The 27,143-nt window shown below is 35.6% G+C and overlaps 1 protein-coding gene across 3 annotated transcripts in view; it reads right to left on the reverse strand.

Annotated features, from left to right (window-relative positions):
- JMJD1C (jumonji domain containing 1C) overlaps positions 1–27,143 on the reverse strand; it is a 261,276-nt gene that overhangs the window by 78,790 nt on the left and 155,343 nt on the right. For all 3 annotated transcript variants that reach the window (XR_008425068.1, XM_053910336.1, XM_019444299.2), the window contains exon 3: positions 6,693–6,806. Coding sequence is in view for 2 of the 3 variants with exons in the window: in XM_053910336.1 (XP_053766311.1) it covers positions 6,693–6,806 (114 nt within the window). In the remaining variant the exon portion in view is untranslated. The remainder of the gene's footprint in view (positions 1–6,692; positions 6,807–27,143) is intronic.

Here is a 27,143-nt window from a genome sequence, read left to right on the forward strand (position 1 = left end):
ACTAAAATAATTAGTCAGCGATAAACTTGTTTAGGTTAATGTTGGTCAGAAATGGTTGTTTTTTTCACCTTGAGCAAGTTCACAGAACTGTTAGTGTTGAGAAGGAACTTCAAAGGTCATATAGTCTAACAACTTATTCAATGCTTAGAGGGCTTCCAAAACATAGTACTGTGTCCACATGGCTTCTCACCAGAGCCAAATAAAGAAAAACAATTCTGTAACTTCCTGAATAACACTTATGCTTTTTGAGATAAAAATAACTATCAGCAGCAAATGGAGCTTAAGACTTTCCCTGTGGGAAAAAAAAAAAAGGTAAGAGAGTTTTTTGGAGGGGTAGTATCACACAAGGGTTCTGTATCTTTTCTAAAACCATTTTCTTAAAATAATACTTTTAAGTCACCATAGAATCTTATCTAAATGGTGTGGGGGGGCATAGAGAAGAAACACTACTACAAAGATATGTTGTTACAAGCTGACCATGGCTTGTACAGACAGCTAACAAGTTTATCTACAATCAGATGTAGAAAGAAACGGTAAGAGATCCAGAGACAACAAATAAGACAGATTGTTAAAAGAGGTGCAGATGGTGGAAGACAAATATCCAATGGTTATGTATCATAAGAGAAAGGAGTTTCAAATATCTAGATACCATCTATAAAGAGAAATAAAGAACATGTCTAAATAGGTACCTTCTCCTGAGCAATTTGTATGTAGTAATAACTCCTAAATATGTCATTTCATTTAATCTAACAACTCTGAGGTAGAGAACAGCTTTATCTTATACATGAAGAAACCATTTATTTAGAATGCTTTAGACTTTCCCAATGTCACATAGCTAGCAAATGGCGAAGCTAGGATTTGAAACCATGTCTGCATGAACTGACTTCAAAACTCTTTCTTAACCATTATGCTATACTGACTGTCTAGGACAAAAGACTCTAAATGAAGACCCAATCAATTAGCTGCTTCTGATGTGTATAATAACCAGATGCCACTGTTAATGTAGAAAATTTTGTTACTCTCTTGCTTCAAAGCTTCCAATGATTCATTTGGCCTACAAGATAAAATTCACTAATAACTGTACTTAACAACCCTTTTCCTCTTTTATCTGACCCCACAATACTTATTAATGTAGTGTGAGGTCTACTATTCAAAGTCAAATGCTCTTCTCCAGCTGGGCTGATCCTCTACTGTCTTCTGCATCTACCTCCTTTCCTTACTGATGGATCATGCTATCCATCCTGCCAAATGTCTGGCCTTACTGTTCTTATTTTTCACTTCCATCTCCCTTCAAATGAATCCCACTCAAATTCTACTTCCTTCATGAGACTTTAACTATTTCAAGCTCTACTGATTTCTCTTTTCTTCGTTTTCCTAGTCTTTACTATGTATTTTTGGCTCCTTAAATCGAGTCTATTTTTAATATAAGTTCTTGCTGTGAATTATAAACACCTTGAAAAAAAGTACTAGGACTTAGTATATCAATTTTTTAAACCATTAAGCACCTAGCAGGATGCTGTGCACAGGGAAACCACAGAATTTAAATAACTGTTAAATGAATGAAGTCAGCTGGGATGTTTCCAAGATCAGACATCAAAAAATTTTAAGGGTAAGTCAAAGGGAAGTAGAGTCTAAGCATAAAATTTCCATTTAAAGACTCCTTTCTGGGGAAGTATCAAGTGAGTCAATAGTCAGTGGAACACAAAGAGTTTTAGCCTCTCTCTCTGCTCTGGGCTGGTTTCTCCCTCTCTCAACTACACTGTAGATGCTCTCATTCTTGGGGGCTGGGTGCGTATGTGTGTGTTCCACTCCCATATTCTAAAAGGCATGCTTTCCAGTGTTTCTTATAAATTTCTATAAAACATATCTCTTAATAGAAAGTTCAGTTATCATGAAAAAACCTAATTTCTTTCTTTAAAACAGTAACAACGACAACAACAGTTTGTTGGGCAGTATCTGGAAGTCCATTTATTTTTTTTCTTTTAGTTCATTAGATTAATGGGAAGCAGTAATTTGATACCAGGAAGAGAACAAATCAGAGAGGAATTCTGGGAAAGAAACATTTATATAACTATACTAATAAATCCTGTACCCGGCAAAAATACCATTTCCTCTATAGGGATGTTAGTCTTAAAATGATAGACCTACACTATAAATTGAAGTGAGGGTAAAGAAAAGTTTAAAAAATATTTTTTTTCTCTACCCACCAAAGTAATACTAACATGAAGTTCTGTTTACTTCCTTCTGTAAACTATCAGTACCACCACAGTACCCTGGGGAATAAATCTGTTCATGAAATGAATTACTACCAACAAGATTTTCAAAATTTTGTCAGTAGCTCATTTATGTCAAGTGTTTAATTCAACAAAATATAACATCTGGCTAGTAACAACTAAACCAGCAGTTATTGTTCACCTTAGCTGACTGAGGACTAAATTTTACCTCACTAATATTATCTCATCTTGGTTGTAAAGCAGTTCCAAAGTCCACAGGACAATAACAAAAGTTTATAAGGAAAAAATACAGGTCTCTGCTACATTCCACTCCCAAACTACTGGTAATTTATCCTAGGCAATCATTTGAGCTATTTTTAGTAAACCAGATGTGTTGGGCAACAGCTACCTTAGGGATATTCTGAAACCAGAGCCAATAAATTTGTATCGTCAATGATGTAAAACTTATGGGTCAAAATGGACTCAAACAGGGATAACAACCTTTTCACTGAGCAATACAGAAATGACAGATACACAGATGTGACACAGTCCAGACACATTCATTAACTAAATATTTTAAGACTCTTCTCTGTTCAAGTCTTTAAGCAATTTTTAGCCCAGGTACTAAGAAAATACTGAGGTTTGCTCCACCTGTTCCCTTTTTCTTCAACCAGCAATTCACAGCACAGTAGTACTATATCTAATATTTAGTAAAGCAATTCAATGTGTACATTCTATGATGACAGAAACTGCAGCATTAATAGTCCTATCCCTAAACTTTTATCACTTTATTATGACCCAGAATTTCAAAAAGGATCTTTCCTTCAGGTCTGTGATGAATCTACCTTATAGTAGGAAAAATACCTCATTACTACAATGAATTTTAATACACAAGAAGACAAACATAGGGTATAAAGTTGAACAAGCACATTCTGCTTCAAATCTCTAATGGTTTTAAAGCAGTGCCCTTGGTATTATCCCTTTATTACATTTAAAAACAAAGAGAATCGTGATCCCTAGAAAATACTGGACTAACAAGCCAGACCAACCCAGATTTGTTGAGATGAGTCATGTACAATTTTCAGGTAAGAAATAATCTCTTCTATATCCTCTATGAAGCAACCAACCTGAAAACTGCAGGTGTGTGCATGGCCAGAAGCCAAAATTCTGAACAAGATGATTTCAAAATCATGCTAAGAGTTCAATGTTCATATTTCATTATCAAACTTTTTTACATGAACTTGATAAAAAACTTCAAATTTTAATGTTTTTTAAAATTTTCTGTAATCACCCTCCAAAGAAAAGCAACCATACCACACAAAAATAATAGCAATTAACAAAACAAAAACAAAACCCCAAACTATGAAAGGCATCTTTCAGAATCAATAATTTGATTTTTTCCTCCTTCTTCCCAGCCAGTTGAAAGACAGAGTAGAATGTGCAGAGTTCCCTCCTACTTCCTCTCTTTTCCCTTCCCCCTCTACTTCAAAGAAAGTTAACTGCAGCCAGGCATGATCAGGAAATCTGAAAGGAGGAAGCAGAAACTCATTTGTGTGCATAAGGAAGGAAAAAAAACAGAATTAACAATACCATGCTGCTACAGTGACCTAATTAATATGCATAGATTATATTATTTAGAAGATATTGGTTTGGTTTTTCTCCTCATTCAAGTTTCTTTCCAAAAGAGTGAAAACTACGATTGTACCCCAATTCCCCAACTACATGCCACCTAAAAAAGTGACCAGATCAACTTTAATACGTGGCATGTGATACTCAATGCACTGAAATCAGAGGTTAAGTGTAGGATTCAAACCAGTGACCTAAAAGTGAAATGATCTATATTCATCTTGGTTTCCTAACCACTACCTTAAACAATGTTACTTTCCTGATATATCAAAAAATAGGGCTGTACAACTATATGAAGGAAATTAAAGGGAGCATACTACTACAGAATAAAATGCTGAGAATGCAAGGAGAAAGATGGTAGGTGGGAATTCCCACTATAAAAACATTTGTGAGAATTTTTAGAACAAAAGTTATGTGTACTCATCACTCCATACACAAAGGCCATTTCTAAGGAAGGTTTTCCTCCATCACACTTAAGAAGTCTATAAAGGGTAATTAACATCTAGATTCAGAAGAAATTGCCTCATGCAATTTAAAGAAATGAGAAAAAAATAAGGAGAACATTTAAAAAATGTGTTCAATTTTCCCCCAAACTCCCTTTGACTTATATAAGGTTACCCTAAAGTTAAGATATGTCAAGACACTATTTACAAAATCTATGCCAGTAACAGCTGCCATGTTTAAGATGCCAAGGAATTTAATGTACTGTTTGGACAAGTGGTTAGAGAAAAGCATTCTGGGATAAAGCCACTCTAATTACATGAACTCTAAAATTGTTTCCTTTATTGTGAATGTAGCTAGCTATATTTCACAAACTCATCTAAATAAATAAATTTGAAAAACTAGACTGAGCCATCTTAGGTATGTGGAGTACATTTTCATTCAAAATGTTACAATAGGTGTCTCATTTACATATTAGAGAAAATATCCTTACATTTTTTTTAACCAGATTAATAAGACACTAAATCTATTAAAATACACATAAAATAGCTCTATTATAGATCAGCTATTACTTTTAAAACTCCTAAGAAATTCTAAAATTAAGGTATGCTGGATCCCTGAATCAAGTGCTGTTAGTATAATTCCTTCTGATTTTTTAAAACTGAGAACTCAGATTTGTGAAAGACAAATGGTTAAAAAGGTCAAGAGAAATCACTTCACCTTTAGAAGACACAGTATTCTTCTAGGTTAGAGATCAACTGGCTTATACTAGCAGAGCAATACAAACAGCTTACTAACAAAGACAATCATACAGTTCACCAAATTAAATAAGACTTTAGCTCTTGTGGTTTGTTTTTTAAATAAAATTATGTAATTAATCAGAATCTAAAAGCTTAACATGTAAAAAACAAAAAGTCACCCCAAAACCCCTATAAAATGTTAGCACATTCTTTCAATGATTATAATTTTAATAAACATGTTGTGGAGTTTTAGGCCACCTGGCAAAAGAGTTTATTTTTAAAAGTAATTTCTACATAATGATTTCACTTCTCTAAATCAAATCCAAGCTGAAACTTCCAAAGTGCTGCTAATCAGCAACCACAAAATTAAAACATTAAGGGCTGGGAGGTTCCTTTGATTTTACTAGACTCATCCAGTCTAATTCCCACTAAAAGACTGTTAGAAATGAAATTATAATAAGGCCTAGAGTTAAGCTAAATGGCATTCACAATTATAAACAAAACAAAATAAAACCCAAGGGAAAAGCTCAACACCTCCAATATTATACCGGAACTTGCTATGAATTTTTAGCTATAAATACTGTAAACAAAGAACAAAAAAGCTAACAGTACAAAAACTAGGTCATTTAATGAAATAAGAAAAATAATGTGAAAGGACAAATATCTTTGTAGACTTCAAAATAACATTTAACTCAGGAACTATCATCCCATTCTGGTAGATCTAACAGAAGATGCACATAACTACTCTAATTCCCTAAGTATTATAACTCCACACACAACAAATCACTGCTCATTAATTCAGCTCTTGTTCTTTCCATGGAAACGATGCCTCTATATTTTATTTTCGGAAAACAGTAACTATTCTGAAATGAAATAGGAGTACTGACTTTCAGCTCCATTAAAAAAAAAAAAAAAACGTCAAGCTAGTTCACTCATCCTTTCTTTCAATGCAATTATATTATTTTAATCACTTAAGTAAAAAATGCATGAAAGAGATTTAATTCAATCTGAAATCCAAATATATAAAGAAAACAAACTGCTGTTCATTTTTACTTATACCTTAAGAAACTAACCGACAACTTCACTAGAAATTTTAAAACTCACTTAGTCTATTTTTGATAGGAGTTTCTTCACATGATTTCTATCTTAAGGTCTACTAGAAAATATTTTTCCAATTAAATGTATTTGTATTCAGACTGTAACTGGGAACTAAAATTTAGAAAATGAACAATTCAATTAATGACAGTCTAATGGAAACTTCTCAGTTAAAAAGAAAAAGAACTACTATTACTATATGCATAAACATTAATCTCATTTAATTACATTAATTGACCCAATTCTTAACCTTTAGAGCTTGGAGAAAAGGTAATTTATACTAATATCTAACCAGTTATTTTCTAACAATGAACATTATTTATAATGGTAGGGACTTAATTTTGCTCACTTGTGTATTCCCAGTGACAGAATGCTGCCTGGCTCATAGTTAAGTTCTCGGTATATAAATCTGTTGACTGGATAAATTAACCATTTATCCTATAATTAAAATTTATTGAAAGCACTGGGTTTCTTGCACACTACATGTTAGTTCAAACTGACTATTTAAAAGAATATCTACATTACCAGTGAAGTTTAAAGATTAGCTAACTTTTAAAAGCAACCTAAAATTTCTTACCTGGTAGGGTTGAAAGGCACTATCTTCAGTTAAAAAATCCAGTTGTTTATCTACAAGGAATTCTACCGCAGTGATTGAACTGGGTATACTTTTTTCAACCAGGGGTTTGAAAGTCTGGTAAAAGAAAAAAAATTTATAATGGTTATTTTCTGGGTTTTATATTCAAATACGAAGGGTATATATGAATACAACGTATAAATGTCATTATTACAATGGTTTTAGGATACCAATTAACATTAGTTCTTATATTATAATCTAAATGCTTTTATCCATACAATATTTTGTATTTGAAAGGAATGAAGTAGATGTAGAGGTTGTTTATTTTAAAAATCAAATATACGTGGTGTATAAAAATTTCTAAGATAAAAAAAGAAATTGCTTCTCAAATAATAAACTTGGTAGAAGAGCATTCTACTCCAACTCTCTTTTTAAAAAGTATTAAGTATTAATCTTTATAAAAACAGAGCAGGTACAGTTTATAGTTATTTTTTTCCTAGCTCATTCACATCAAGGATTTTAAATGATCAGGATGCATCTGGTCTTTTAACTCCACCCCGTGTACTACCCACCCCCGCCCCTGCCCCTGCCCCAAGCACAAATAAAAATCCAGCTGCTTCAGTGAGAGCAGCGTGGGGGAAGGGAAGCAGGAAAAGAGGGAGGTAAGAAGTATTACACAAAATCCACCTCTCAGTCCAGACTCTAGTACTTTAAAAATCAAACGAAGGCACAAACAAACCAAAAATAGAGGATCCATGGTGATTTGATTATTTTAAAGAACACTGGCTCATCTTTTACATAAAGGAGTTTTTAACCTATATCTTGGGGTAGGGTGGGAGTGAGGGAGGCGGAAGAGGAAGGAAGGAAACAAACGCACTATGTATGCATTTTTTTAATTACTGTCACACTTTCGAAGCAGAAGCAGCTTGAATAAAAACCCAAGTGTCATATCCTCGGTACTTTTGTAAAAACTTAACATATAATGGCTTTACTATTATAAAAGAATCAAAGTTTGGAAAATGGAATTAACCAACTTAGTTTATAAATTACCTATGGAACATGGAGAAATCTTTCTTGTTAGAAGCCAACTTTGGTTTGGATGCAAACCAAAGCTTTTGGCCACAGACAGTAAAAATGCCCAGGAGATTCAAAGCCATTGTGTTTCCCCTTCTCTTATTAGGTCTTAAAGAAATCTAACATCCTGCTAATCACAACTAATATGCACTCTGGGGAAAAAGTTTTCAAGATCTTTAGTTCAGAGTGGCTCTTAAGGAGTTAATTTCTGTATTTAAGAAATTCCTTTTAAAGCTTTCGATTTGATTCATTGAGGAGTCTGTAACTGTTAAACACATGGGGGAAAAATAAGCGTTTTAAAGAAAACTTAATTTCTACACGATACCATGAACTTAGAAATAATATCTTCCTTCCAAAATTAAAATAACATGAAAAAAATCCTCTTACATTCCCACTTATTTTCAGTATTTATAATTAGAAAATCGAACCACAGTAATAAGTTCTTTCCTCCCCAGTCAGTCCTAAGGCTAACCTTTTAAGTACTACATATGTATCAGGAGTATTCTTATCTGGGTGAGAAATTACATTTCAAAACAGACATTCTCCCATTATTTAGCTATCTCCTGCTACTGTGGCCATCTAGCAAGTTTCCATTTACCAAGACTAAATTCCTAAGATTATTTCATAAAATCCTATTATTTTACCTAACAAGTGACTGAAGTTTTGTAAGCAATTCAAGAGCATTTATCTTATTTAGACTTTAAAATGCCTACCACTATGTGATTGACATGAAATACGTAATATTTTTCATATTATATCTCGGTTTAGTTTTTAGTAAACTAGAAAACACTGGCACCTTTTCAAGACTTGATTTAATCCTTGAACTTTATTCAAATGCTCTATTTCTTTTCAAACAGTACCATGTCAGGTCAACTCGGGAAGGTTAACAAAAAGGTCCACAAAAGCTATTATCTAAGTGGCTAAAGGTACAATTCAATTAAGTAGGATTTGAAAAAGAAGTAAACTCCTGTCTGAGTGCCTCTTTCTTACGCAAATAATACAGGTGGTTTGCATTTCCTATGAGACCTAGTCATTTTATAATATGAAAAACATTCTTGTGAAGAAAATCTCTCAGAACTCAGCTATTTAAGGTAGGTCAGAGTGCTAAGGGTAAATTTTAACAGGCCAACTAATCATGATTTAAATTACTAAGTTTAGTTTCTAGGCTAAAATAAAAAAAATTCTCTTAAGGTAACTAATTGAAAGCCATTGGGAGAATTTAGCTACCAGAAATGTTAAAAAAATTAGTTTATAAAGGTCTATTTTGATAATACTCATGTACAAATGGAGGTCAAGTGTATACATGCTTCTTAAAATAGTATTAAATAGGGCCACAACTTGCAAATTTTAAAATGTACTAATTATATTTAAGCTACAAATATGTTCCAAGCAAGTGCTGATAAACACTTTTACAGTACTTTGAAAGAAATGTTCCAATATGTATTAAATAAACAACCCTGAAAATGTGTGATTTTTACTACTTTATGGAAAAATTAAAGACAAACGACATATGTAATTAAGTAGTTAAAAAACACTGATTTTTTTTGAAGTGGAAATCAACGATGTAACCATTATTAGTATTTGTATCCAAGTCAAACACATTTCAAAGACCTATTAGTTTAAAAAATAAAAAAATATTTAAATAAAGTGAATGGATCCTACAGCTTTTAAGATGATTCTGTAGTAAATATTTCATGGGTCTAGGTGTACTGGAATGTAAAGAAACTAGAACTCATACATAACTAATTCAAGACTCTAAAGATATATCATTCTATGAGGAACTTCCACAGCCCAAGGGGAAGCAATGAGCTACCATCTGATGAAAGTCACAGAATATGGCCCTAATCACAAAAAGACTATTATTCGAATGCTGAAAAAAGCCTTTGAAAATTTAAATAAAAATTACTAATTTAAAATTGAATAATCATAATTGGAAAAAAAACTTTTGTAATTTTATTAATGGATTAAGAGTTCCTTTAAGGTCTCTTTGTCTGTGTTAACGATACTTTAAAAATAGTCTAAAGCTAAAATAAATACTTAGTTGAGAGCCTGCATTTCTAGTAGGGCCTACACCACGCTATAGGAAGAATGCTTAGAACAACTGTATCCTGTTTGGGGCTCCATGCTGCACCACATTCCATTCACATGAGGAAGAGGAGAACAGATGAGCCCTCCTCAAAAAAACATTTTTAAAATAAATCAGCTACAGCTCTCAAACATAACTCAGCTGCTCAAACAAACCACGTTAAAGCTCACATTTAACGTTTAACTAGAAATTCATGGAGTTTATGTCTGCAGTCTGAGTTTCTAACAATCTCCAGTTAACATTTAACAATTCCTTTTCCAAGTTAAAAAAAAATCATGCTCATTAACTACAAAAATCTGATATAAGCTTTACTAAGGGAAAATAAGGAAGCAGAAAACTAACCAACATTTTAGAAGTCAAGGTTTAGTCTATACACACACACACACACACACACACACACACACACAAAGACTGGAGTGACTTGAAAGAACAAAGTCCAAATTCCCACCCAAGCAGGTCTATTGAAAAACACGATACTGTTAGAAAACAAGTTGGGGGTGGGGACTGGAATACACCACACAAAAAACCCTCACAAAACAAACACCCTCACTTCCCTTAAAACACTATATTCTAAAAATGCTAATCTGAAACATTTCTGCTCTAATACTTTAAACAAACTCTAGTTTTTAATCTTTTTACAGTGTTATGAAATTACTACACACACAATTCCTTCTAAACAAACGAGATAGTTAAAATTTCTTAAAACTAAGAACACTAAGGCTCGATCAATAAAAGGCAGTGACCTTAATTCCTAAGGCTGAGAAGTAAAACCAAATGTAAATTAAGACAAAAGAAAAAAGGAAGCAGAAAAATACAAACCGTACTTTGTTCTTTAAAATTTTTAAGTATCTTTAAATCTCAGAAATCCACGACACCGCTCTAAAGGTCAAGAAGTAGCTGACATTTCCATTTCACTCTTGAGCAGGATTTTTTATCTAGCCTAAATACTTCTTTAGTCTTCAAAAATCACAGGCAAATGGCTCTCAAACCAAGCATTTCTGAGCTCACTTGCAGCGTCGTCATTGTATAGGAAGAAAAGCCAAGACCACAGAACGAAGCAGAGCTGTAACCTAACAAGTCTCCGACGAGCAAATGACGATTTTCTGTCTGCTCTGGCTCAGCCCTGGCAGCGATGAGGATTACAACTCGCTCTTTGTCATCAGCACTGTGGTGTTAACGACTAAGAAATCCTGCAGCTGAAGCACTACTGCATCCTCCGATCTGGGTCAGGATAATTTCTCCCGAGGTCGCTTACATAACCAGTGAGATACTCCAAATAGAGAGAACAGCCATCCATCAGCTAGAGAAAGCCTTTCCCACTGTACTCTGTCTGCGTGGAAACACACTGCAGTAGCTTCCAACAGTGCAGACACCCAAATGAGAAAGACTACTTGGCTTAGGGCACACTGAGAGAAGGGAAGGGGCGGTGCTCTGTAAACTGTAACTAATCCCCCGTCACAGGTGCTGATGGAGTCACTTCCAGCACGAGTCACATTACTGGTGATTACTCATTTGGCTGCGGCCATAGAGACTGGCTCATAATTTTAACAACAGACAAAGACAGACTAGTGGTGAGACGGAGACCTCAAGTTTACTGTCTCTTTCAGTAAAGCAAATGCAAATACAAAGTTTTTGCTTTCCAGATTTACCAAGGTGAGAAAGTGCAGAAAACAAATAATATGTAAACATCTCTCAAGTTGGCAAAAATGAAGCATAACATTAAACCACTGAAAATACTTTGTTTTAGAGTACCTATTTTTAGTTTAATCATTTGTCCTTAAATATATAGTGCCATAAAAAATTCTCAGGAAAAAGAGTTATAAACATTTTTGGATTAACAGTCTAAATGAAATCAAATGACAACAACACTTGAAAGGAAAACTGGTAATATTTATTTTAGCAGATTTAAAAAGATACTCCTGTAACATTTTTTTTCTTTAGGAAAACAATTAATCTAGACAATTCACAGTTATAAAAATCTGTAAGTTGAAAGCATAAAATATATTTTTCTGATGTGTTACGTAACATATGCTCTTAACTTCTTTCTAATCTCGAATTATATTGTCCAATATGGTGGCCAGTAGATACACATGGCTACTCAGCACCAGAAATGAGGTAAGCCTAGATTCAGAAGTGTGCTGTAGGTATAATATACACACTGAATTTGAAAAAAGAATGTTAAATATCTGTGAGTATAAGAAAACACTTATTTTTAAATGACATGAATGTTCTTTTATTATAAATTTGATATCTTGTAGATATCAAACACAGATATCTCCCAATTTTATTTAAAGATTTTATTTTGGGGGCATCTGTATGGCTCAGTCGGTTAAGCATCCAACTTCGGTTTAGGTCAGGATCTCAGTGAGTTTAAACCCTGCATAGGGCTCTCTGCTATCAGCACAGAGCCTGCTTCTGAACCTCTGTCCCCACTGCCCCCCTGCCTCTCTGCCCCTCCCCTACTCTCTCTCTCTCTCTCCTCTCTCTCAAAAATAAACATTTAAAAAAGAAGTTAAAAAAATTTTATTTTTAAGTAATCTTCACACTCAACATGGGGCTTGAACTTAACAACCAAGAGCCACATGCTACACTGAGTGAATCAGCCAGGCACCCTCAATTTTAATAAACCTAAAAATTGACATTTTTTTTCATACAGCATATCCAACCAGTTCATCAAATCATATTAAGAGAAAAACTTCCCAGGGCGCCTAGGTGGCTCAGTCAGTTGGATTGAGCATCCACCTCTTGATCTGGGCTCAGGTCCTGGGTTCGATCCTCAAGTCAGGCTCTATGCTGACAGTGCAAAACCTACTTGGAATTCTCTGAGAGAGAGAGAGAGAGAGAAAAAGAAAGAAAGAAAGAAAAAAACTTCCCACCACCAGCCAATGCCCTGACTCTCTACACCTATTCCAGATGTACCAGTTTCATTTCACAGAAAACATCAGGTTCACTACTGAAAAGATATTTTCAATTTAGTATATGGTATATGACTGACTGTACCTACAAAACTCTCAACCTTTTTTTGTTGTTTTAAGGATAAAAGAGATGGATAATGATTATTCTAAAAATATTAGTAAGATACAACTTTAAAAGACTAATAGTACTAAAATACAACTTTAGAACAAAGTTTTGTTTTGTTTTGTTTTTTACATTTATTTATTTTTAAGAGACAGAGTGCAAGTTGGGGAGGGGCAGAGAGAATGAGACACAGAATCCAAAGCAGGCTCCAGGCTCTGAGCTGTCAGCACAGAGCCCAATGCAGGGCTCAAACAGTGAGATCATGACCTGAGCTGAAGTCAGACGCTTAACCTACTGAGCCATGCAGGTGCCCCTAGAACAGTTTTTTTTTTTAATAAATCAACTGCATATTACCTCATACACACCATTCCAATAATTCATTCATAATCACTTCACACATGAATATAAAACATACATGAAAAGAATTCACAATGTCATTTACAAAAAAGCCCACAACAACTGGATAAATATGACAGTTTTATTCTGACCCTCCAATAACACAAGAAACATCAAATGTTTAATTCAGGCTATTATATTATAAAACATCACATTTTAAATACATTTCACACTACATTTCTACAATTTCTTGTTCATTAGAGAATGAGTTTAATACTTCATAGGATTCATCTTACAAGCTCACGTAAATTCAGGTTTGACTGTATATAACGTATACTTAGAAACAGCTGTCTTTTCTCCTCAAGTACTATCCGTCCCCCTACAGAATCAAACAGCACATAGAACTACAGTTAGCTAACAATCCACCTGCCACGATATTTATATACTCCTAGTGACATAAAATGCAATATTTTTTTACATGTTTATTTATTTTTGAGAGACAGAGAGAGTGTGTCAGAGTGCAAGCAAGGGATGGACAGAGAGAGAGAGGGAGACACAGAATGCAAAGCAAGCTCCAGGCTCTGAGCTGTCAGCCCAGAGCCCGACGTGGGACTTGAACTCACAAGCACTGAGATCCACGACCTGAGCTGAAGTCGTAAGCTTAATCAACTGAGCCACCCTGGTGCCCCAAATGCAATAATTTTTTAAAAATAAAAATAAGTAACATTAGTAAAGAAAAACCATTCATTTTTATTTCATACTATATCATGGCTGAATTAAATACTTCTCCATTAGGATAAAGAAATACTATAAGTCAACTTTCAATGCAAATGAGCGGGGCACAAAGATGCAACTAGTTGAAAGCCATAAATATCTTTTTAATATCTATTTAATAAATTGGGCTTGACATACAGTTTAAAAAATGTTTTTAAATATTTTTAAAAACATTATCAATGTGAGTTTGGTCTGGTACTCTGGTAACAGAGTATTAGTATTTCTAACACAAATAAAAACAGTGAAATAACAATATAGAGAACATACTTGGTAGCAAGCATATAATAAATTGCTCAGCTTTTACATCAAATCTCCTTAATTTTTCTCTTGTTCTTAGAACTCCTTAGGGATGGTAGATGCCACCTTTCAGACAGCAAAAAGCACCATTTTGAGGAGAGCAGCATTTTGGGCCTTTAGATTGGTTGTTCTTATGGGTTATATCTTAATGGATTAAGGTAGTAAGCTGAACAGTTATTGCTAATTTTTCTTTTCTTTCATTTCTCCCCCTCCCCACCTGCCTTTTTTTTTTTTTTTTGGTTGGGTGAAGATGGGGGGCAAAAAGTTTTCTCTGGCAGCTAAACCAGGCTAGAGGAAGAGGAAACTACTCCAGTTACTGCCCAGAAATACACATGTCTGACTTCCTTCCTTTTTAGCTGGTTTCTAGGTTACAAGCTGAATAAATCAACAGAGGTGAGAAAGTAAACAGAAGCTAAAAGGAAAGCAACATGGTATGGCTAGCTAAAGAAAATCTGTTCTTTCCAATAATGTAAGAACCTTAATTACATGTGTAATTAAGAGTTAAAATAAATGAGCATTTTGGTTCCATTTATCTTGGGTCATGAAAGAAATAAATCCCTCATCTTTATAGATGTAGAAGTCTAAGGAAACAAGTGGATTTCTCTAAGTATAGATTTTCAAAAAAACCAAGAGCCTCTAAGTTCAATAGCCTAGCATTGTAAATATTTTAGTAGACATAAAGGTAAGAAAGATGAATAATAGTAGTTCAGAGAATTTCAACATGATATGGCCTTACATGAAGGCTGACTAGATTCAGGAAAATATCTTTCAATATGCCCTATTGTCCTGTAATATATGAAAATATATAATCAAACACATAACTACTGCATTGTGGTAATGTTCAAAGGATTAACTTCTTTACAAAAATGAATCCATGCAGAACTTCCTGGGACTGCAAAGATTATGTAGCACTGTTTCCTCCTTTCAACAGACTGTGAGTTCTACAACGATTTCCAGATGATACTGGCCTACTCTTGCTGATTTTTTAAACTCTTTTCTCTCCTTCAATCATGCAGCGCAGTCATTCAACCAACAGGTATGGGGTATCTTTTGCTTGCCAAGCACTATGCTTGACCCCAAGGAAACAATGGTGAGGAAAAGACAAACAAATTCTACCCTAGCGCACATTTCACACTTTTTCAAAAAAAATTTTTTAATGTTTATTTATTTTTGAGAGAGAGAGAGAAAGAGAGAAAGAGAGACAGACAGACACCAAGCACGTGCAGGGGAGGGGCAGAGAGACAGAATCTGAGGCAGGCTCCAGGCTCCAAGCTGGTCAGCACAGAGCCTGGCGCAGGGCTCAAACCCAGGAACTGTGAGATCATGACATGAGCTTAAGTCCAATGCTTAACCAACTGAGGCACCCAGACGCCCCATATTCCACACTTCTGGTAGGAAACAGATAATTATCATAGAAATAAAAAATTACAGCCTTGTTAAGAACTTAATTAATAATTGGAGAATTAGTGCTCCTTTCCCTCCTTTCTTCAGTATATCTTTCATAATGGACCCAGTCATGAGAGGAGGGGAGTGCAACAAAATGTGTCTATTCTTGGGCACCTAGGTGGCTCAGTGGGTTGAGCGCCCGACTTCGGCTCAGATCATGATCTCATAGTTCGGGAGTTCGAGCCCCGCGTCGGACTCTGTGCTGACAGCTCAGAGCCTGGAGCCTGCTTCAAATTCTATGTCTCCCTCTCTCTCTGCTCTTCCCCCACTCAGGCTCTCTCTCTCCTTCAAAAATAAATAAAAACATTTAAAAAAAATATTTTTTAAATGTGTCCATTCTTTAAACCTTGGTAAATTTTAATCACATATAGTTGAACAAAGAAAACTCACTGTTGAGGATACTAAAACATAAAAAGTCTACACAAATAGTCTGTATATTTTTCAATATGCATATGGCTGAATTCAGTTTCCTTTGTTTTGTTTTTATCCTTCTAAGCTTTCTGAATAAGCCATCCACTCTACAGTAGTTTTGAGTTTGTCATTTCTAGGTTTTCTCTTTCAGAATCTCCCTGATTAGACAGACTTCTTTCCTCCCAGTATTATGAGGTTCCATTTCCTCTTCTGTCTCTGTAACTTTGCAGGTATGTGCCATTAAGATAATCAATTTTTCGTTCTACAAATAAGTGAGTAATTCCAGACTGTATTTTTAGACTTGTATTTCATACTGTTGTTAGGACACTGTCATACTTATATCCTGTCACCACATAAAGCCAAATATGAGTAGAACTAAATGCTTAACCATTCCTAAGTTATTCATACTTCTTTCCAAACCAGTGTAAGTACTAGCACTACTTAATTGAGATGTCGATACCTCAAAATTAATTAATAAAATGATCCTGATTGATAATTTAGTTTGTTTCCTTTGCTCATATACTATTCTGTATACCTGATATTTTCCTTTAAAACTCTGTCTGTAACGAAAATGTAATTTTTCTATACATTCTTCTATAACTTTAATATGAACTCAATAAAAGTGCCAATAAGATTTGGAACTAAAAAATCAATTTTCTGGAAAAGTAAATATAATCAGAAAAGTTGTAAAAAGAGAGAAAGAAGAGAAAAAAAATCAATGACAGGGAACTATCCCTAATAACATACCATATTTGAATGCTCTAATTAATACAACAGTGTGAAACTGGAGCATGAATAAACAGTATCAGTGGATAGTTTAGAAAATCCCTAAATAACATCAGTGAAGTAGGAGAATTTTGTGTAAGATAAAGATGGATTTTCATGTCATAGGCGGAGAAAAAGTGAATTAGAAAACTGAATAATTGGGGGGGGGGGCTTTTAAAAAGGGAAATGGAACTTGAGAGAATAACAGTCTAATTTTTGAAAGTTTAATTTGAGAGAGAGAGGGAGTGAGCATGTGCACGTGATAGGGGGAGGGGCAGAGAGGAGAAAGAGAATTCCAAGCAGGCTCTCTGCTACCAGTGCAGAGCCTGACATGGGGCTTAAACCCAAAAACTGTAAGATCATGACCTGAGCCGAAATCAAGAGTTGGATGCTTAACCAACTGAGCCACCCAGGTGCCCTGAGAGTAATAATCTAATTTTTACAGATGAAGAAATGGACATTCAAGTGTCTGGAGTACCTGGGTGGCTCAGTCAGTTAAGTGTTGTACTCTGGTTTTGGCTCAGGTCATGACCTCATGGCTCCTAACATCAAGCCCTGCATCAGGCTCTGGGCTTTGCACTGACAGCATGGAGCCTGCTTGGGATTCTCTTTCATCTCTCTCTCTCTCTGCCCCTCTCCCCCACTTGCATGCACATACACATGCACTCTTTCTCTCACAAAAAGATAACCAACCTTGTTTATAGAAGCCCTGGGACTAGAACGTGGATTTCCTAATTCATAGCTGAATGATTTTTACTTTCTAAGATGGTGTAAAAACTGTACTGTTTTCATGCTTGTTGGCATGAAGCGGCACAGAGGAAGGTGTTTTGCTATCTGCTGAATAAAACTTTAAACTTTGAACATAAAATGGAGGAAAATGAAACCAGTCTATAACAAACTACAAAATCATATACCACCCAAGGAAAAAAGGGTAGACATTAAGAATTTACATATTTCTAATATGCCTTAATAACACATATGCCACCTTTCAGAAAGGAGAAATAAGCAGGATTAAGAAAAAAAAGCAACTCAACATGAAGAGGTTTTTAAAGCTGTGTTCATAAAAAGAACACTTGGGAAGATCATAAACCCTAATGGTTAAAAATAAAAGGAAAGTTTAATTTAATTCCTATTTTGTTACTCTACTTTCTGTCGAGAAAATGATTTTCAATATGGCAAGTATAAACTGGAGACTAAAAATAAACTAAGCCATAAAGGATAGTAGAGGATTCTTTTTAAGAAACTGAATTAGTGGGGCACCTGGGTGGCTCAGTCGGTTGAGTGTCCGACTTCGGCTCAGGTCATGATCTCACAGTCTGTGAGTTCAAGCCCCGCATCGGGCTCTGTGCTGATGGCTCAAAGCCTGGAGCCTGCTTCCGATTCTGTGTCTCCCTCTCTCTCTGCCCCTTCCCTGCTCATGCTCTGTCTCTCTCTGTCTCAAAAATAAAAAAAATTAAAAAAAAAAAAATTAAAAAAAAAAACAAACTAAATTAGTAAATCACATAATTACATTAGAGATAATTTGGAAAACAAAATAAATGCGTAAAAAGGATCCCCTGGTTTTAACAATTTTTCTCAGCCAGTTCAAAAGTAATTGCACTTTCAGCCCTTTTTTCACAAGTATATTTGTTACCAAGTTTTAAGATATAATTAAAAACTTTTTTATATTTATTTTTGAGACAGAGAGAGAGGGCAAGGGAGGGAGGGGCAGAGAGAGAGGGAGACACAGAATCCAAAGCAGGCTCCAGGCTCTGAGCTGTCAGCACAGCCTGACATGGGGCTTGAACCCATGACCTGTGAGATCATGAACTGAGCCAAAGTCGGATGCTGAACAGACTGAGCCACCCAGGCACCACCAAGATACAATTTAAAAGGAGCAGCTTATAAATGGTATCTTGAAACTCTTTTCATTTTACTACATTGACATTATTTTAAATAGCTACCTAATAAAAACGTAATCAAGTAAATGAACATTTAATTTTATTATGCATTTTCTTAGTGTTGGATATTAAGTCCTTTTTTTCACTCTTCTATTATTACAAAGAACAGAAACATCATCGTGCTTTCATTAACTAACGATCCAAGTTTAGATGGGTTCAAATAAATTACATGTTAGCATACTGACTTGTTGGATATAAACTCAGAGCTGTTTCTGGTAGTCTCTGAAAATAAATCAAGGCATTATCAAGATAGTATGGACATAGGCATCTACTGATATTTATAAAAGAGGGGGCAATTCAGGAACAAACTACATGCTAGCAACTCCAGCAAAACTCCAAGATGGAAAATTAGAATCATGAAAAAAACTAATACACAGTGATTACTAAGAGCCAAATATACTCACTGAGAATAATTTGTCTTCTAATAAAAACAAAGGCTACTTTCATCAAGGTAAAGTCAATGAAATATGGGCTGGATGACAGTTTTTGATGCATTTGAAACTGATTAAAGAAATACTAAATAATAGTACTGTTTCTAACCTGAATGTTTAACCTGTACCTGTACTCTGTCTAACCTTCATCTTTTGTCTTGCACACTATCACATGCTGACTATCTTTATTAGCAAATTAACAAATGACAGAATGATTCAAAAAGAGACACAATAATCCCTTAGATCTTACATTGGTCATACTATCTCTGAATATCTTGTTCAGTTTGGGCATCACTATATAAGAGAAAAAATTACAAACTAAGATGTGTCAAAGACATTTAAAAATCATGGATTATTAGGGGGTGCCTGGGTGGGTCAGTCGTAACGGTTAAGTGTCTTAGTTCAGCTTAGGTCATGATCTTGCGGTCCATGAGTTCGAGCCCCAAGTCGGGCTGTGTGCTGACAGGTCAGAGCCTGGAGCCTGCTTTGGATTCTGTGTGTGTCTCTCTCTCTCTGCCCCTCCCCTGCTCACACTCTGTCCCTGCCTCTCTCTCAAAAATAAACAAATCTTAAAAAAAATTTTTTTAAATAAATAAAAAAAATCATGGATTATTAGGATCATTGAAAGGAATGGAGAATGTCTTGCTTGGAGAAAAGGAGAAGGACAAATAATAATTATTTACAATTACTTAAAGGGCTAGGAGCACCTGGGTGGCTCAGTCGGTTAAGTGTCTGACTCTTGGTTTCAGCTCAGGTTATGATCTCATGGTTTCATGGGTTTGAGCCCCAAGTCTAGCTTTCCACCAGCAGCTCAGAGCCTGCTTGGGATTCTCTCTCTCCCTCTCTCTTCCCCCTCCCCCACTTGCATTGTCTGTCTCTCTGTAAATAAATAAATAAACTGAAAAATTTAAAATTAAAATTAAAATTAAAATTAAAATTAAAATAAAATAAAATAAAGGGCTAGGCAATCTGGAAAGGAAGGACCTTATAACTAAAATTTTGAAAGACAATGCTAGCTCAGCACAAAGAATAAACAAATTTCCAATAATTAAATATTACCATACCAAAACAGACTTACTTACGAAGTAGTAAGCTTCTAAAAACTAGAAGCAGTTAAGAAAAATCTGGGACAAACACTTGACAAGTCTATCACTGAAGGATCCACTTTATGGCTTTGGCAAGGAGTGATTTATAAAACACTAAAGATTCTCTCCAATTCTAAAATTCTAATACTATGTTATTTAAGCCACTTCATGTTTATGAGCAAAGTGAAGATAAGATTAAGTCAAACTTTTCATAAACACTGCTACTTTTGCATATATAAAAGCATAAAACAAATACTGCTGAATGTTCATGTATTTAGAAAAAGTGGCAGAATTAAAAGTAAATAGTAACTTCTGCTATTTCAGAATAAATTAATAACCAAGGTTTGTACCTCTGGGCAGATATAAAACTCCATGGGAGACTTCTGTGACATGGAATTTCTGTAATCCACAGACCCTTTATCTCTTATGATAAAAAAGCAAATGTAATTTTGTGGGAATTAAAATATTACAAAATTAATTCAACCCAACCATTAATGCAAAGTATGTGTTAAAATGGTTAATCACAAAATCACAGAAGAAATTAAAAGTTAAATTAAAATATGACTTATAGTCTTCAGTCCCGTCATACATACCATCTTCAGAAAGTAGTACATATGCACTTATGTTTGCATATGTCTGATTACCTGGCCATTTTTTGTTCAAAAACGAATTTAAAATGTATTTTCCGATTTTTCTTAATCATTTCACTGTTTGTACTCTTGGAAACTTGAATAGAATATCTATTTCTTTACTAGTTTTGTTCATTTCCATCTGGCAAACATCTGTTTCTTGTGCAGCACAAGTCAACAAGGCTCTACAATTATTTCCCCATTACCTCCTTGTTTGTCAAAAACATCATCTGATGATGTCAGCAACAATCTGGAAGCTGGATTTTTCAACTAATAAGGGGGATTCACAATTTCCATTAAGTATGATATTGTAATTATTTTACTTATTTAAAAAATTAATGCGTTTTAGGAGGCACCTGGGTGGCTCAGTAGGTTAAGTGTCAGACTTCGCCTCAGGTCATGATCTTGCCATTGATGAGTTCAAGCCCCATGTTGGGCTCTGTGCTGACAGTTCAGAACGTGGAGCCTCCTTCAGATTCTGTGTCTCCTTTTCTCTGTGTCCCTCCCCTGCTCCCGCTGTCTCTCAAACATTAATTAACATTAAAAAAAAATTTTTTTAAAGTAATGCATTTTAGGTGGTGATGATCATGTATACGAAGTACCATTTAGATTCAAAATATGGTTAATACAAAAATTACCAAAATTTCAATCATGTTTCTTTAACTATTGATAACTTATGCCAACATTTAGACAGTCATAATATATCAAAATACTGCTATGTAAAGTTGAAAAACTAGTGGCACCTGGGTGGCTCAGTTGGTTGAGTGTCCGACTTCGGCTCAGGTCATGATCTCGCGGTCCGTGAGTTCAAGCCCCACGCTGAGCTCTGTGCTGACAGCTCAAAGCCTGGAGCCTGCTTTGGATTCTGTATGCCCCCCTCGCTCTGCCCTTCTCCCACTCGTGCTGTGTCTCACTCTGTCTCTCAAAAATAAATAAATGTTAAAAAACTTTAAAAAAATACTATTAAAAAAAATTTTAAAAACTAAAATGGAAGAGAAAAGTTGACATAAAGACTTTTGTACTGAAGTGGTTTCTTTCAATTACCAACAAATTAATGATTCATTTAAAATGAACTTTTCTTGGGGCGCCTGGGTGGCTCAGTTGGTTGGGCTTCTGACTTTGTCTCAGGTCATGATGTCATAGTTGGTGGGTTGGAGCCCCGCATCGGGCTCTGTGCAGACAGCTCAGAGCCTGGAGCTTGCTTCAGATTCTGTGTCTCCCTCTCTTTCTTCCCCTCCCCCACTTGTGCTCTGCCTCCCTTTCCAAAATAAATAAACATTAAAAAAATAAAAATAGGGGCGCCTGGGTGGCTCAGTCGGTTGAGCGTCCGACTTCAGCTCAGGTCATGATCTCATGGTCCGTGAGTTCGACCCCATGTTGAGTTCTGTGCTGACAGCTCAAAGCCTGGAGCCTGCTTCGGATTCTGTGTCTCCCTCTCTCTCTGACCCTCCCCCATTCATGCTCTGTCTCTCTCTGTCTCAAAAATAAATAAACATTTAAAAAAAATAAAAATAAAAATAAAAATAAATAAGACAAAATGAACTTTTCCTCTGGGGTGCATTGGTGGCTCAGTTGGTTAAGTGTCCGACTCTTGGGCTCAGGTCATGATCTCACAGTTCATGTGTTTGAGCCCCACATCAGGCTCTGGGCCGACAGCACAGAGCCTGCTTGGGATTCTGTCTCCCTCTCTCTCTGCCCCTCCCTGGCTTGCTTTCTGTCTCTCTTTCAAAATAAATAAAAATAAACTTTAAAATGAACTTTTCTTCTTTTATGTTGTGTTATAGTACAATTTAAAGTTATATTGCACGCTCATTTTAACAGCACATATACTAAAACTGGAATGAAAGTTATATTGCAAATGAATACAAAGAAAATGAAAACCCATAATGTAATATCAGGTCAATTTCTAATGTAATTTCAGGTCAATTACTAATGTAATTTCTATACACTTCCTTTAAACAAAGACCCTCCCCTCTAAAGCTCTAAGTTTTCTTAATTCAGGTCAGTTCCTGTTTCACTAAGGACTTTCCTTCCCTCTAAAGGATGAGGCAACAAAAATCCCAAGAAAAACTGGGAAATGAAAAAGTTGAGACTCATTAATGATGCCCAGAAGCCTGGCTTAAGTTTATCTCTGTAGAGAGAGGAAAGTTTCAAAATTAGGTTCTTCATGGATAATAAAGATTCCTTCCAGGGCCTTAGTTTTCTTCAAAGTTTCAGATAGCCTGGAAGCAGTCTACTCAAATAAACTTCTTTTGGACTCCTGTGGATTTAGTAGTGCTTTATAGCTTTTCAAACAGTTGCTTTTTCCTTGGGGATTTGAAAGCTTCCCTGCATTGACAACTTGGACCACCTGCTACAGGAGATTTTTAAAATAGAACAAGTTTTCCTACTTTCAGGAATCCTTAGGGTTATATTTCCTGCTTCCTATCACAGGTCAATTTATATTTTAATGCTTTAACTTTGAGTTCTATTCTACTTGGCCTTGGAGAACATAAGCATACTTTAAAAGCTACATTACTTAGTTAAAGGAAAAAAAATATTTTAAGTGATCATGGAACTATGCAGTTTTCTACTCTCGTAGAAAAAATGCCACACAGAAAAGCAATTGTTGGGGTGCCTGGGTGGCTCAGTTGGTTAAGCATCCAACTTGGGTCAGGTCCGTACCTGAGGGTTCCTGAGTTGGAATCCTGCATCTGGCTCTCTGCTGTCAGCAGCTTCAGACCTTAGGTCTTCCTCTCTCTGCTCCTCCCCCACTTTCTCTCACACACACACACACACACACACACACACACACACACTCTCTCTCTCTCTCTCTCTCTCTCTCTCTCTCTCAAAAATAAACATTAAAAAATGAAAAATAAAAAAAGAAAAGCAATTGTTTATGAAACCAGTTTATCAATTAATAGGTCAACTAAAAATGCCTGTGTACTTTCCACTGCTGCTTCCTTTGCCAGGAAGGAGTTTTCTTTACTATTCTCTTATGGTGGTGAACTGGATTGAGCTTTGTTATGCTTCATTATGTTTGTTACTATTTTAATTGGTGAGAAATTCTGAAAGGTACACTTTCCTCCCAGAGCTTGATGTTGAAGGCACGGAGTGGTGTCAACCAAGTTCTAGGATAGAGGTTCTCAATGGGTAGCTCCCTGTCCAACAGCATCAGCAATAACAATTAGCTAAAAATGCACATTATCAGGCTCCATCCCACACTACTTGAACCAGAAATTCTAGGGGTGGGGCCTAGCAATCTGTGTTGTGACAAGTCTTTGAGTAATTCTGAAGCACTGTGTAATTTGAGAACCAGTGACTTAAAGCATGTGTCCTTAACCTTTTTGGAGTTGAGGAACTCTTAAGAGTCTCAAGAAAGCTATAGTTTACCCAGAAACATGAAAATACCTAATTTTGCATCACAATTTCAGGGGTTTCCAAGATCATCTGGAACCTAAGAATATATACTCCTAAGTTTTAACCCTGATGACCTACTGAATCAAAAACTCTGAAAATGGGGGTACTATACTTTTAAAATACTTTAAAAAATATTTTTCAAATCTTTCCCCTGCTGCCTCAACATTCCCACAAACAAGCTCTAAGTACCCTGCCCAGGTGACCAGGTGCCCCTGGCCCACAAGATCCCCTTGTTGCCCTTGCCTCTGACCTAGTAAGAACATTCAAATATACCAATAAAATACCCTTGCTCTTTTTTGTTTATTCCATGCAGACCACCAACAAAGGTACTAACCCACAGATCTTTGTACTCCCTCTTGGCTCCACACCTACTTGGTTGAACCTACTCCCTTCTGGCATGCAGTGACTTTGTTTCTCTATGACCTATAAGTGTAATAAACTTTGTTTCCCTGTGCCTCTCTTGTGTCTTCTCTTGTGGCTGCACCTGACTGAACATCACAAAGAACACAGAACAGGCCCAGGAATCCTTAGTTTTAAAATGCTATCTGAGGTTCAGTCAGCTTTGGGAGGCCATGAATCTTGGTTGAAAACACCTGGCCTACTGTGACTATATCTCAGGACAGAATGCCCCAGTCAGGTCTTAGACATTCTCTTGACAGATCAGTCTCCTTGTCACTTTGCTAACTTAACCTCCTACCTTCTCAGGAAGCACAGGATCTTTAAATAGCTTACATTGGAAAGCTGTTCATTCTCAATGTGGGGATATTTGAGCCACGGAGAGATCAATTTCACTCATCAGGTTTTCAAAATCAAATAACCTAGGGCTAGCAGAGGCTAAGCTCATTCCTATTATGCAGAGAGATAACTATTTAAAGATGTCTTCGCTTCCTAAAAATATCAAGCAGTTAAAGCAGCAGGCTTAGAAAGTGGCACTGCTGCTTCCCTAGATTACACAGAAAGAGCACTGTCCAAATAGTAAACAATATAACCACAAAGGTAGTTTCCTCTTGATGCTTAAAAAAGATGAGGTTTCCAATCATTGTTCCCTACTTTCTACTCATAGTAGGAGGAACAAAGAGGAAGTTCCTCCAGAGAAGATATGAAGAGCCAGAAGTGTGGTTAATCATTCAACAAAAGATTTCAAAGCTGATTAAAACCGCCTGTGAAGCAGCAAAAAAAATTTCCCAGGTCACATGAACTATGAACTCAGAATGAGTTGGCTCAAGACTGTGGCCCAAGGAGTTGAAGGACCAAAATTGAACCATAAACTTTTCTATCACATATAATTGATTGTAGCTATTTTAGGGGATGGAGTAAGGGTGGAAACTAAGGTTAAGTGTCCTACCCTGACATCTAGAAAGTATACATGAAGTTATAATTAAGATGCTCATCTGTGAAAAAATACATTCAAAATGTTCATTTTGACATATAAAAGCATAAAACATTTACTACTAGTGAATCAAGCTCTCAAAGTACAAGCTTTGATAACTATAAGTTCATGGCCATTCATTATTCATTTAGTTAGCAAATGTCTGTGAAGCACCTATAATGTGCTACCTATACCAAAGAGCATGGTATTATACACAGGAAAGTAAAATTATCAATATTTTATTTTCCCTGGCATCTATCTAGATAACAAAGGAACTGCTCTTACACAATGATATTTAACAAAAGTAAATGTTAAATCTCCAGGTTTAGGTTCCAAAAAGCTACTACTTAAGTATGGTGCAACATATACTCCCACCCCATCCCTCACAAGCACACATTAGTATAATATGTGGTAAAACTTGCTTGGCAGCTTTTGATGCAAAAAAGGATTAGGAAGTTTTATTCATTCAACAAATATTCAGGGGAACATCTACAATGTGTTAAGCACTGTCCCACAGGTTTTGGATGATGCAAAGATGAGGCTAAACAGAAACTCATTATGAGGCAAGAATGTACTGCGGTGTGAATGCTAAAAATGCTGTTATAGAGTGTTCCAAATATGTTAAGTAACAGTCCCAGTATATTGAGATCACTTCACATGAAAATGAAAAGCATCCCATTCAGAAAAACATTGACATTAGAATATAAACAAAAGCAGGAAATCTGCAAAGTGAAGCTCTGTCTATAATCAAGTCATACTAATACTGGTTAAAGGAACTGAGAATGTTTAACCTGAGGTATTTACTATACTTTAATATATAGGAAAAACTTAACATATCTTGTTCTTTTTTTAAAAAAAACTTTTTTTTAATGTTTATTTTTGAGAGAGAGAGAGAGATAGCGCAAGTTTGGGGAGGGATGGACAGAGAGGGGGACAGAGGATCCAAAGCAGCCTCTGTGTTCACAGCAGAGAGTCCAATGTGGGGCTCAAACTCACGAACCATGAGGTAATGATCTGAGGCAAAGTAGGACGCTTAATTGACCAAGCCACCCAGGCACCCCAAGATTTTTTTTAAGTAGGCTCCACACCCAATGCAGGGTTTGAACTCACGACCCTGAGATCAAGAGTCGCATGCTCTACTGACTGAGTCAGCCCTATAACATAACTTGTTCTAGAGTAGAGGATCTTAACCTGGGTTTAGAACATAGGAACATAGAAAAGAAAGAAAGAAAGAAAGAAAGAAAGAAAGAAAGAAAGAAAGAAAGAAAGAAAGAAAGAAAGAAAGAAAAGAAAAGAAAGAAAAGAAAGACAAGTAAAGACCTTCAAGGAGTCCAGAAAATCCTTGAAATTATTTATAAAAATTTATGCATATAAGCATTTTCTTCCTAGAA

The sequence above is a fragment of the Panthera pardus genome, unplaced genomic scaffold, assembly GCF_024362965.1.
Source record: "Panthera pardus isolate Hobbes unplaced genomic scaffold, ASM2436296v1 HiC_scaffold_22, whole genome shotgun sequence".
Classification (NCBI taxonomy): Eukaryota; Metazoa; Chordata; class Mammalia; order Carnivora; family Felidae; genus Panthera; species Panthera pardus.